The 13,867-nt window shown below is 42.0% G+C and overlaps 1 protein-coding gene across 1 annotated transcript; it reads left to right on the top strand.

Annotated features, from left to right (window-relative positions):
- Window positions 1–2,150: 2,150 nt before the first annotated feature.
- LOC128440761 (uncharacterized) lies at window positions 2,151–12,345 on the top strand. The gene is made up of 14 exons (XM_053423580.1): window positions 2,151–2,292; window positions 2,376–2,582; window positions 3,238–5,613; window positions 6,963–7,076; window positions 7,158–7,196; window positions 7,283–7,377; window positions 7,472–7,588; window positions 8,692–8,861; window positions 9,386–9,488; window positions 9,622–9,783; window positions 10,023–10,107; window positions 10,630–10,732; window positions 10,821–11,026; window positions 11,193–12,345. The coding sequence occupies exons 2-14, from the start codon at window positions 2,435–2,437 to the stop codon at window positions 11,342–11,344; spliced, it is 3,870 nt and encodes a 1,289-aa protein (XP_053279555.1). The 5' UTR covers window positions 2,151–2,292; window positions 2,376–2,434; the 3' UTR covers window positions 11,345–12,345.
- The last annotated feature ends 1,522 nt before the right edge of the window (window positions 12,346–13,867 follow it).

The following is a 13,867-nucleotide window of genomic DNA, read 5'->3' as shown; positions in this document are numbered from 1 at the left end:
TTTCCTCCTCCTCCTCCTCCTCGCTCTAACAGTGTGTGTGCAGTGTGCAGTGTCTTGTGACTCAGCCTGTGTAAACATAGGTGGTGCTCACTGGGAATATGTCTGTTTTATAGCCCGGCAGCTGCAGCTACAGTTGTGTGTGTGCAGGATACACACTGACACATGAAGGAAAAACAAATCGAAAGTTTAATTCAACAGAGCTCCCGGCTTAATTACTCTGAGTGAGAAGTGACTTCTGATGTCAGTGTCGCGTTAGAAGTATCAGGATGCTTTGATCCTTTTTGAATGAATTGTTTTTTTTTAATGATACTTTTAATCATATTTATGATGTTTTATATTGTGACCAGAGACATTGTGTTTTTTTGCTTGTCCATCTGTCACATTCTTGTGAACACGTAAAGAAAATGTCTTCAAATTCGGTACAAATGTTTAGTTGGATGAACTTAATTCAGTGCTCAGAGGTCAAGGTCACTGTAACATTTCAAAACATGTCTTTGGTTTTATGAATCCAACATCCCAGGAACACCTTGAGGTATTTTTCATTGGATTCAAAGATAAACAAATACAATTTTAAAGGATCAAGGTCACTGGCCCGACAAAAAAACTTTTTAGCCTTGTGAACACGTTATCTTAAGAGCGCCTTGAGATGATTCTTTCAAATTTGGTACAAACCTTCACTGAGACTCCGAGATTCACTGATTAGATTTGTGTGGTCAAAGATCAAGGATCACAGAACATGTTCCTGGCCCCTTGAACTTGAAATCTCAAGTCTGCGGTTCTGATTAGAATCCAGAGGTCAAAGTTCAAGGTCACTTTGACCTGATAACATGTATTTAGACTGGAACTGTACTTGTTAGTGGAGGCAATAAATTCTACTTTATCTGTAATTCTAGTTTAAGAGTAACTTGACTTACCCAGAGGAGGATGTTCTGTCTCTACTGAGACTAAAACTTGGCAAACAACACACAATGTGAGTATCTGTGTTCAGTGACTTGGTGCCATACCTGGAGCACAGTTAATACCCCTCTTTAACAGAATGGTCAATATTAGCTTTGGCCGAGCTTCTGTACTTTGTGGGGAGGTCTATAAATCCTAAACACACAAAAGACCCAAGAATGTCGTTGCATAGATTGTGTTTGCAGTCAGATAACGAGAGACTTCACCGTGAAATTCCTTTGTTTCTATTGCATCAAATGTTTTTTTTAATTTCACCCATAAATATATGTGTTTAATCTTGTTATCTGCCCACTACACATAAGGTATTGTGACTTTAGTTTTCTCCCTTGCCCTTTGAGTTGATTGGATTGATGCAGTTATTTCCGGGCTAGCAGGGCTTCAGTCATGCACACGCGTGTACATCAGAGCAGCGGACACATACCATTAACATGATCTTTATCTTTCCGACCTCACCTGATGATCACTCGTGTCTGTTTTTCTTTTAAATCTACTTTTATCCTCTAAACGTTTCATCTTTTCCTCCAGTGATGCTGAGAAGGAGAATCTGAATTCAGCTCTCCGCTCCCCGAGAACAGTAGGTGTTTTTGTTACTAAGCAGATTTTCTCAGTAAACTTTTCCTCTTCCATGATTCAGTCAGATATTTCAGCCATTGTAATGTAAAACGATGATTATATTAATTTTCCTTCCAGCCAAGGCACAACCCTTTCAACTATACGTCTCCTATCTTTGTTGAGCCACCTCAAAGTAACAATGACAAGTCGAGCAGTCGGGACCAGGACTCGTCTGAGACAGGTTGGAATTGAATTTTATAACATGAACACATTTGTGAGGCTGCCACATTTGGAATACAAACAAATGAATCTATGATGGCACAATGCCTCTGTTATCTTTCTGCTGTGTTTCCCTCAGAGCTCATATCTCATCGGAAGAGTGGCCCTGGGACGAGGCCAGTCAGACTTCAGGGGGTTCCATCATATCAGAGAGCTCGTCTGCAGGTTTCAAACCGGTGCCAAAGAAGAGGACATTTCTCTCGAGACGTTCCAGCAGCCAGTTACAGAGCACTGGCCCTGGTGTGGACGCTCAGGGAGGGTTTTCGGGATCGTTCCTGCTCCAAGACGAAGCCTCCAGCGCGGGTCCAGCGGGAGCTCGAACCAGTCGTATCGGAATCAAGAGGAAATGCCTCAGAGAAGTGCAGTTTCAGTGTTTAACCAGGTGTCTCAGCCATCCAGCTCTGCAGATGAGACTTCCCAGCAGCCACTGAGTGACGTTTCTCAGGTTTTCTCTAATTCCAGCCTAGACAGGGACAGACGCCCACCCTCTATAACCAGAGACAGGTCCGTGGATGAATCCTTCACCTTTTACAACTTTTACGCAATTCTTTAATCAAAACTCATTAAAAGTGCCTGTGTGATTTCAGACTGACCACATTCACCAGAGGTGACGTGTCCCCTGAGAGAGAAACCTGGCAGAGGAGCGATGACGGAGACCATCAGACCCCGTAGAGAACTCGCAGGGGGGGAAACTGTCGTCCTGCACACCATCAGCATCCCGGGCTCGGACAGAGAAATCAACAGCAGCGAGGGAACCAGGCCGGAGGAGCTGAGTTTTACACGGAGTATTGCGGGTAAGTCCAGTAAAAGAATCCGATTTGATTTACTATAGTAAGGAAAGAAAATTGTATAGGAATGGATGTGATAATAATTTTGTATAGGGCATTTTAGTGATTGTCTGGGATAAAATCACCCTAAGAAAAAACAGCAAGACTTTGTTGGGACCCTAACCCTCATGTGAAAAAGATAAAAAACATTAGTGTATATGGTCATTTTGTGAATGAGTATCTGAGTCGAAACGAGAAGGTTTTATTCTCCAAAAGTGCTAAAATGTTGCAAAACTAATTTGAACACAAAATCCTGCGTATTGGAACCGAGAAGATGGCTGATGGAAACAATGGAAAGCATGACACTGTGACGCACCCATGAGCAGTAATGTATTGAGGTGCTCATAAGGTAATAGTCGTGTAAACACAGAGTAATGAAACACAAAACTTTATTCGGGTAGAGCTGTATTCACTGTATCCAAAGTAGATCCAGAGCTGAAGGTGCAAGATTCATTGGGTGTAAACTTATTCAGCCAAGATTACGTTTGTGTGCCAGTTTGTCTATGAGCTGCTACTTGTGTTTTTTTGATAGAATGAGTCACCAAACTGACTGTGTTCACCTGACAGAACTTTCTGATTATAATCAGACATTCAATTTTCTTTCCACACCTTCCTTTTCCAGATGCAGAGCCCCCTATATCTTATGATCTCAACTACATCGATAAAACTGATCAAACAATGAAGAAATCCGGTCAGAAACACGCGTTCAAGTTATCCACTCAGGCGACCAGTCCCACCAGCGATGAGGACTCCATTGCGAAGGTGCTGGACTGGTTCAGCCGTAGCGGCGACAGCAGCGAGTTGCTGAGTACAGACGACCGCACAGAGGCCACAAAGAGCTCAGACAAACATGTAGAAAGCAAATTAAGAAGTGAAGATACAACAGAGACAACGAAGGACGCTCTCGAAACGCAGAGAGGTCACTTACAAAGGCAGATTAATGAAGGCAAAGAGTTTCGAGCCACAGACAGAGCAGGCAAGACGGAGTTGAGTGAAACACAGGAGGAGGTGCAGAGGGACACCAGGGAAAGAATGCTGTCAAAGGAAGTGAAGCATAATGACGATGAAAGCCAACCACTAAAAATCTCTCATCTGAAGTCATTCTGGGAAAAAAGCAACATGGGCCCGAAAATACTTATCAGGAATCCAATCACGCCAAGCGACGAAGGACAAACACTTGCTTATCTCTCGCCGGAGAAGGAGGAGGAGAACGTGGACAAACCCCACACGGCGTCCGACACGCCATCTGCTCCTGGAATACACAACGGGAGGGGGGTTAATGATAAGTACGTCTCGAAGCATGGGGACAAGAGAGAGCAGAAAGATGATGCAGACAATGTTCACTTGAATAATAACCAGCAGGACCATTCTTTATCTCAAAGGAATAATAATGACCCAACATATAACTCTGATTATTTTAAGTTGCTATCCAGCCCACAAGCAGCTGACAGAGGAGGCTCAGACACTGAGATTTTAACCCGACTCAGGCCACAGCCAAGGACAGAGTCCAGACTGAGTCCAGAGTCTGAGAGCATGTCTTCATTCAAACTAAATTCACAGCCCGACAGTTTCTTCCAATCAAGAGAAACCCCTCTGCAGGAAGAGCTGTCGAAACCTGAGTACAAGCAAGGTGGCAATGATTATATAGCACAACTTCAAAGAGGCTCGAGTGAAGAAGTGAAACGGAGGGAAAGTGAAGATAAGAACATCCAGTCGAGCATGTCTCCAAAGAGAAAAGAGGATATGTCCAATAAAGAGAAAACTAACAGTCCTCATTCACACAGACAAGGTTCATCAAATCAGGAAAGTACAGCAGAGAGGATCAAGCAGCTCAAATCTTTCTGGGAGCAGGAGAGGAACAAGCCCATTTTCTACACCGGCATGTCTAAATCTCCTGGGGAGGGTAAAGTTACACGCGGTGCAAATCAGCTAAATAAAAGATTTACAAAGTCCGAGTATGATCTGAGGTTAGTTGGGAGTGATTCAGGCAGCGATGACGAAGACTCTAATAGACAGAATCTGACCTTGCCTTCTTTGAATCAAAGGATAGATAAGTTGTCGCCGAGCCTCAGCGCGAGCCGATCGCAGTTCAACAATCTCCGCGATTTCTGGGGTGATGCCGCGTCAGATACGAAAGGATCGATAACCGTCGACAAACCCAAAAGCCCCAAAAGGAAAGAGCCAGTGGGAGCCCAGTTTCCATCTCAGGAGTTTAAGAGCAGCGAGGCCGAGATTTACCGTTTGTCTGCAGCTGTCGAGAAAACAAGACCGGCTGCCATGAAGCCATCTCCGCAGGACCGATCCAAGTCGCCACATGATAGGCAGATGGGGTCTGGGCCAAGAGCTGTGATAGACAGCAAAAACAACCCGTCCAATTATAAGACAGCTGAGTCCAAAAGAGGCTCCAAGGACTCTGGTCGAGAGGAGAAATCCTCGAAACCACAAAGCAGCACAGGAAAAGAGCCTCGGCCTCCAAAGAGCAGACAAGACACCTTTGGCAAGTCCAGCAGTCGTGGAAGTTCAATGCGTCGCGCCACCAGCATGTTCACGCTGAGCGCTCCTGACCAAAAAGATCACGTCCAGAAGAAAATGGATGTAAGCCCCGTCCACTCCCAGAGCAGGAAGCAAAGGCAGAACACTGAAAAAGGGGCCATGCCATTGAGACTGTCGGATGGACTCGACACTATGACTCCACGTGCACGGGCGTTTGTTCCCAGAGACTACCGGCACTACCTGGGCATGACGGACAAGAACAGCGTCCACACCTCGCTCGCCCCGGCTGTGAAGAGCGAGGGCTCAGAGGGAAAATCCGGGTATGACTTTGACCTGAGTGGTCCAATGAGAGCCAGCACCCCGGTGAGTTCAGAGGAGCGCTACGGCAGGAAGGGCAGCAAGACGAGTCAGCGCCCCCCGTGGGCCAACTACAGCAGCTCGGATACTGGCCCAGAATCGTCTATGAGCAGCACGTCAGAAACCTGGTCCAGGAACAGTTCAAACCGTGAGCACCAACTTCTTTTTTTACAGTGTAAAATCATAAGTTAATATTCTACATTTACCAGCTAATATTGGAATATCATCAGTTCATCACAAAGTAGGAAAGTTCCTCTGCTCAATGTGTTTATCATAAAATTAAATACAAGACATTAAAGAAAACAAATTTGAAAGAGAAACCCTGTGTCTTGTGTCCAAAACTATTTCATTTGGTTATTTTTAAGTCAACTAAATGAAGAACGACAATAAATCTGATTACCCTAAAATTAAGTAAAAGCAAATCAGGAGTAAATGTCAAAAGAAGATGACGTCAAACACTAAAGAACTTTCAGAGATTGTTTTGGGATTTACATAATCCTCTAAATGCATAGTCACAGAAAGATCCTTATCCCATTGGATCGTATCCAGCTGTATCCGTCGTATCACGTCCGTGTCAGTGTCTGTGTTGGCAGGAGTAGATTTCTGTAAACAGTGTGTGTGCCTGCAGTCAACTGCCTGTGTTTGGTTTGTGGGCTGGGCTCTGGCTTTTCTACAGCACAGAGAAATATAAACATTTCACCAAAACTTCAGCAGTTTCACGACAGCTTACTTTCAGAGTTGTTGAACTATTTTACTGAGTATTTATTTTGTTCAGTATTTTATGCCGTTGTGGCTGTTGCTTTTTTAATTTTTATCAAAATCCAAAATGTACCTATGATATCTGGCATGATTTATATATCCAGCGGAAGATGTGTCATGACCATAAATAATTAAAAACAAATGTATCTCAAACATGAAGACTTCAACATACAACTGCCTAAAAATCTTTGCCTTAAGATTTTTTAGTTTGGGTAACTGTATGTCCCATTCACTAACATGGAGCAGGCAGGGTTTATGACCTATACTGCAGCCAGCCACCAGGGGGAGATGGAGATGCTTTGGCTTCCCTTTTGGGGAGAAGTGAAGCCAAGATGTCATCCATCTTTATATTTATTCTATCATAACGACCTATGATCACAACCCTGTTGCATGCTCTGCAACCATATGTCTCAATTCTTCTGCTGCATCCCTCTGCTGCTACCTGTTTGGTGGTGGTGTGTAGGGAACAACCTCCTATTGGTTAAATTTGTGTTAAATTTGATCAAATGTTAATGAGTCTATGAGCAAAGATTCTTTTGATCCAGGTCGGAGAGGGTCTAGTGCCCTCTACTGTCCAGCTGCTACTCATTTCATGTTGGCAAACATAGACACATCAGCAAAAAGATAATCTTGCTCTCGATCAAAAACACTGTCTATCATTGGTTTTTACAATCAGCTAATTGTAGAATGAAAATCCAACAAACAAACCCAGTAAATCCAGCCTGTTTCTTCCTGCAGGGGAAAATGACGATGAAACCCAAGACCCTGTCAGGAGAGCGTTGAGGCGAGCAGAAGCACGGCCGAAGAATCTGGCTAAAAGTATAGAGGACATGACGACGTGTTCATCTCAACGTGAGCTAGTCTTCCAAGTCGATAATTTCCCCTAATGCGCTGATGAATCTCGAGTGACATAGATTTACGTGTTTTTCACAGGGCAAGATTCGACTGCTGACCTCAGACGCATCAGTGATGGTGAAAAATGGCCCTAAATGATTTCATGACTGAGATGTTTGCTCCCGGCAGTCTGGTCAAGATACTTTATATTTCTCTCTCTTCAGCTTCAACCATCCCGTCAGCCTCCTCGTCCTTATACGCGGATCCCGACCACCTGAAGAAGATGAGCAAATCGGTTCCTTCGTTCTTACAGAAGGAGGTAAAACCACCCGTTCACCTTTCAGTCCTGTAGGTCAAAGCCCGCTCTGCCTCCCCGTGCACGCAGCTTTCTGTGCCTGCTGTGTGTGTTGCAGGACGCTGACAGGGACGCTGACTCCACCTGTGAGGACAGCTACCAGCGAGGAAGACTAATGAAGGGCAGCTCGATGACTAACCTCACTGGCTCCTCTGGCATGACGTCTATGTCGCCTGTATGTTCACACCCGGCAGCAAGCTTCACTAAACCCATTAGCAAGCTTCACATTAAGACACTCCCCCGTTAACCTGCTCTGCTTGTTGTCTTTTCATCGTAAATTGTGACTGACGTTAACCTGCTACTAATTTTTGTTAGGAAACAAAACATGTGTGTAACCATAACCCTCTATGTTGAGGTACTAGCACTAGCTCTATTCAGAACAGTCCTGGAGTAATTCGAGATTTACATTTGCAGAACCAGCCAGTTTGTTTTTTTTCTTTCTCAAAACTAAAGAAATTCAGTTTGAAAACACCTCAGTTAAAACCATAGACTATAAATAAAGATGGACGACATTTGGGGCCAGAGTTTGCAAAGTACCAATTAAGGAGTTAAGCTGCTGTATTAAGGTCCCGCCCATACAGGTGCTCGACCAATAACAAGTCACTCTCAGTTGTCAATCATGACATTTCAACTCTGTTTTTTACAGCATCATCATAACTATTTAAAAACAAACTTAGCAGAAACATGAACACTCGGAAAAACTTTGGTGGTCCATGTCTCATCCACTAACTTTGGGGACACAGATTTATGACCTGCTCTCCAGCCAGCCACCAGGGGGCAATGCATATGTTTTGGCTTCACTTTTGTGGAGCTGTCATGTCCTCCATCATTATATACAGTCTAAGTTTAAACAAATCTTGTCTTAAATGTCTTTTCATTTCATTTTAATTTTTAATTTTATTTAAAAGAAAGGTACAGTGTGCATTCATTGATATGAGCGCAATTGTTCATATAAATATACCAGAGTTAGCCAAGTTTCAGGGTAATTTTCTTCTGCAGGTTGATGTTTAAAAGAGAACAGACCACAAATAAACAAATAAACAAACAAGCAGACAACAAATTAACAGCTAGCACATAGACATGTGGACAAAACATATAAGCAAATATTCAAACACAAATCACAGCCAGTTAACAGAACAATAATAGACAATGAACAGTCTGTGATGTGTATAATAGATAGAGTTTCACAAATTCTAGATAAAAAGTATTTCTACATCGATTCCACTTATTGTAGATAACAAACCAATATGTCGGGTTGCTTGATTGTGTGTGCTCCAGCTGAGTGGCAGCGTTATGACCATGTACAACGCAGACTTCGGGAATGTGGAGGTTCAGGGAAATATCCAGTTTTCCATCAACTACGTTCAGAAGCTCCGAGAGTTTCACATCTTCGTGGCCGAGTGCCGAGACCTGGCTGCCGTCGACCCGAAGAGGGGGCGCTCGGATCCGTGAGTAATTCAGCTAGAATTCATTGAGAGCAAGTTCTCCAATAATGTTTTCATACTTAAAGTAAATTTTCTTTAAACCGACGACCTGACCCTAACCCAATTCAAATACAGGAGAGGAAGCTGCAAACTCACAACTCCACCACATTCACCGCCTCGGGATTTCTTTTTAAGTTCCAATATTTACATATGGTACTTTGATGATTTTGTATCATAACTGATCATATTCATCATTGCACTATTTGTTTGTATTTGGATGTACTTGCTGATAAATTACAAAACAGAAAGGAGGTTTACATTAAATTCAGAAAATTATTCTTTCTGTCATATTTATATATCTACTATATAACTGAAACTATGTTGTGAAAAGTGTACAGTCTACTGAATAGGATGTTAGAAATAATTTATTTTAGTTTACCAGTTTTTGGCACTTGAAAAATAACATATAATTTTGGCTTCTAACTCTTAATTATGATGTATATCTCTGGTATATTTCAGTTTTTTAGTTTTTAGTTTTTGTCTTTAAGGTACGTCAAAAGCTACCTGGTCCCTGACAAATCAAATCTGGGAAAGAGGAAAACATCTGTGAAAAAGAAGACGTTAAATCCGACGTTCAACGAGATCCTCCGAGTAAGAATCAGAGAGGATTCGATGCCACTTGTACAAAACAGACACTGAGACTTTCTCACGCTGTCAATTGTAATACTTGGCACGGACGACAGTCAGCAAACAAAAAGCTTCTCCCTCTTCTCTGTCCTCACAGTATCGGGTTCGCATGGAGTACCTCAGGACTCAGACGCTCATTCTCTCCGTTTGGCATAACGACACGTTTGGCAGAAACAGCTTCCTCGGCGAGGTCGACATCGAACTCTCCAATTGGGACTTTGACCACACCCAGATGAACGACTCAGTCCTGAAACCCAGGGTAAGAAGAAACACAAACACACACACACACACACAGACACACACACACACAAACGCCAACAGGGCCCGTTTTCCACTGTACTTGTTTTATGATCAAATAACAGCAGTTTATCTTAGAATGTGGTTTGTCGGCTGGATGACTCTACCGGATCACATGCCCTGTATTTGCTTTATAACCTGTGGACAGAGGACTTAAGGAGCTGATGGAGTTTTGAATACACTATTTATTTAACGTTGCAGACTACACCCACTCTACCACCAGCAAATGGGAAAGGAGAGATGAGACTAGCCATACGGTTCCTGCCACAGGTCACCCACAGTGAAGGTCTGTACACAGTCTCATGCGACTTTCAGAAGAGCACTGACCTCCGGACATTCTCTATCCGAATCAGTTGCTCCAGACGTTCTACGGTGATTTTTCCTGTCAGCCCCCCTAGGAAAAATGAGGATAATGTTTCTAACAACAGATGAAAAACTGAAAATAACCAAAGACTAGAAATGTCTCATTCTTATTCGTATGTAAAAGTCAAAGTTCACGTTATCCCTGTTGTGATGAGTGAATTGATTTGGTTTTTAAAACTCAAACAGTGAGAGGGAAGGTGCAGCCAGATGTTCTATCAACAGTACCATTATCTTTTATGTCCTCCACTAATGAACAGCAGAAGTCAGAATTCTGTTATTAAATGACTAGAATATTGTCACAGATTTTTCCATGAATCACAAATGTCTGTGATTTAACTATTTATTCCTTAAAATAGTTGTTGGTGATCAGATAAGAACAGTTTTAGCTTCTCAGGACAGAACGATGGGAAGTTCAACAACATTTTGTGTCATTTCTTCTCTAAAGGCGTAAATAAAGACGGTCCCAACACTGGAGAGGTTCACATTTGGGTGAAAGAATGCAAGAACCTGCCTCTGATCAGGGCGACCATTGACCCATACGTTAAGTGGTAAGTTCACATTCTTCCCAAGTGAGAATATGAATTCTTGTTTCGTGCTGTGTCAATCATTGTATTTCCTTTTCCCCATCATGTCAAGCTTCATGCTGCCAGACACGAGCAGGAAGAGTCGCCAGAAGACGCGCGTGCTGCGGAGGACCGCAGATCCGGTGTTTAACCACACGATGGTGTACGACGGCATCAGTGAGACCGACCTATCAGATGCCTGCGTGGAGCTCACCGTGTGGGACCGGGACAGGCTGGCAAGCCACCTGCTCGGGGGAATGAGGCTCGGAGTCGGCTCAGGTATCGGTGGGAAAGGTCTATCCAGTTCGCAAGCATCACATTGTTTTATATACAGCAACTAAAATAAATACTTTGAAAGTAGTTAAGGGCCAAAATCTATTTGAAACGCCCTGTAATAAAAACACGTTATCTCTAAACATACATGTATTTTCATTTGTGTCTGTAGGGAAAAGTTATGGGGCAGCGGTGGATTGGATGGACTCAACCCCCTATGAGGCGGCCCTGTGGGAGCGCATGATGGCGTCCCCTGATGAGTGGGTGGAGGATATACTCCCGCTGCGAATGGTGAACTCTGCAAAGGCGGCTTTCAAACACTGATTTGAATGCAGCAAGAAAAATCTGATGAAATAATGACTGGAGTGACAATTTGGGAATCAACCACGTGGCTATAATGTAACCTGTGGTGCCACCAACAGCCCTGCGGTTCCAAATGCTTTCATATCTTTGTTCATGCTCGAGTTGTTCCAGGAAAACACATATTGGTACATGTTGTGACCTTTTTAAATGTTTTGGAGCATGAATGTCACTGGTCATAAAAACAACCTGGAGGGGTAATGTAATGGAGAAAACAAATATTGATAATGCCGCAATAAAACCCATTAAAACGTTTAATAACTGACTTATGTCTAACAAAGGTGACCAATTACCACAAACAAATATCTTTAAAGCCAATTTTAGGACTCTGAGTGGTCGCAGTTTGCTTTCTGGTAGATAAGAAATATAAAGTAAGTTAAGAAATGTGATGGCAAACAATCAAAAAACAGTATTTATTGAGACTTCTCAAGGAAAAACCCTCAAATTCCACATTAATGAGGATTACAAATATTCAGCTCATTTCAGTTCAGTTTTCCTACATTTAAATCCAATCAGTCTTTACATTTCAGTACTCAGTATTTATTTTCTCAAATATTTCTTATTGTTTTAATCCCAGCTCTGTGTAATATCGGTCTATTAAGCTGTAAATCTCCTTAATTGTCATATGTCCTTTGTTAATTAATACCAAACCACTGGGTCATGTCTTTTTGCTGCACTGGACCTTTAAGAAACAAACCCTCAGAGTGAATGGTTTATCTGTCACCACTCACAGCATCTGCTCACTGAAAAGTCTTCATCTTCTTATTTCTCACACTAACACGTATTGTGACAGTATTGTTCTAAATGTAATTTGAATTTGACAGCATATCTGACACGTGATGAGTTATTGCACTTAAATGTATGAACCATTAAAGAAAATTCAATACAGGACAACTTTCACAAAGTCTTTTATACTGATCTGCAAATTCTGATGAGCTCAAATATTTTGAAATAATCAATCATATCAGCATTTATTTGGCTGGACACGCACACAGTGGTACACAGAGAGTGGTGAATCCTACTTTATCGTAATGAAACCTGACTGTGATGACTTTCCCTCTAGCACCACCATGGGGCCAAACATCTCGGTGTCCCTGAGTGAAACATCCTCAAACGTGGGCCACAGAATTAACTAATTGTGAGACATGTGTTAGTGATGAAGTGATGTTTTAGAGAGTGTGACAGATACAAGTCAAAGTCGGTAAAACAAAGATATACGTAACTGAGTCTGGTAACAAAGTGGAAACTCAGATTATTGTTCTCCTCAAATCCGGAGGCCATTGATATGAAGTTTTCCATGAGCTCCACCCGAGTTTGTTCGTCACATGTACAGTGAAGTGAAAGAGAGACGGGTCGTGTTACTGCACACATCAAAGTACAGGAAGCCTGCTTGGAGTTAAGTGTCAGGGTAAGAGGAAGGTATCATATACTGGGGTTAAATAGGTGATACTGACCCTTTAAAAAGATCACAATAGGTGTTTATGAACTGATTTGTCCTTGCATAACATCATAACCAGCAGTGAGTTTAACCTACGAGGACACACAGGTGGATTCCAAGTGTTTTGTCTTATCAGTATAAGGATATCACTCTAAAAAATGTATATATACAACACAGCATATAAAGTAATAATACATATTTAGAGATCAAAAGGCAAATATAGTCGCATTACCTGATTTTCCTCACATATCCTTCAAACTGCCATTGAAGCAACTTGGAATGACAATAAGTGAATTACTTAAAATATATATTCATTAAAGAAATACTAGTTAAATGTGTGTTGTTCCACCAAATTTAATTTCAATTCAAGTATTTTCATTCAGGCATATTAGTGTTGTGATAAATGATGGTAAGAAATGACCAGTTAGTCTTCATTTTCTTGCGTCAGTTTTCCTAATTTGTTATTTTTTTTAAAGGACTCCAAGTCACAAAAATATACTGAAAAAGTTAAGGTGATGCAAACAGACAGTGTTATAATGAAATTCTTATTAGAGTCATGAATTGTATGCTAATGTGAAAATCTGGTTTGTGGCTTTGCTTCACTGAAAAGACAGATGTTTCTGATGATTCTCATAGATCATTATTAACAGACTGAGAAAGGCTTGAGTTTGAATTGTCTGTTCTGACTTTATTTTGAGGGGGGAAAGTGTCTCGCTGCAGTATTTATCACATGTGAACCTCCAATGCTCAACCAAATGGTGACACCGTAGCTACAATTCTCCAGCTCCCAATGAGAATGTTTCTGATACTCTGCAGGCTAATGCTTTGCTAAAAGTATATATAGTTTAGCTTGGTCCTGATGTGGGTCATCGCACACCTTTTAAAATTTAGAAACTTCACTTTATCATAATTTTTTCCATCCTCCAGTGGGGAACACAGCTGCTTGGTCAAAGCCTTTTATTTACAGTCTGTGGTCAAAGCACAAGAAATTGTAAGTTTTGGAGCTCCCCTGCTGGGTGTGCTCAGAGCTGTTTTTCTGTGATAATGTG

The sequence above is a fragment of the Pleuronectes platessa genome, chromosome 5, assembly GCF_947347685.1.
Source record: "Pleuronectes platessa chromosome 5, fPlePla1.1, whole genome shotgun sequence".
NCBI lineage: Eukaryota > Metazoa > Chordata > Actinopteri > Pleuronectiformes > Pleuronectidae > Pleuronectes > Pleuronectes platessa.
The sequence above is the reverse complement of the archived record's forward strand: the minus strand, read 5'-3'. Positions and strand labels throughout refer to the sequence as shown.

What these genes read in the sequence shown, in the direction of transcription:
- LOC128440761 (XM_053423580.1), top strand. Translation starts at nt 2,435, where the DNA reads ATGACGGAGACCATCAGACCCCGTAGAGAACTCGCAGGGGGGGAAACT. An exon ending in CGTTCAACGAGATCCTCCGA is followed by an intron (nt 9,489 to 9,621) that starts GTAAGAATCAGA and finishes CTGTCCTCACAG; the next exon opens with TATCGGGTTCGCATGGAGTA. An exon ending in ATTGACCCATACGTTAAGTG is followed by an intron (nt 10,733 to 10,820) that starts GTAAGTTCACAT and finishes CATCATGTCAAG; the next exon opens with CTTCATGCTGCCAGACACGA.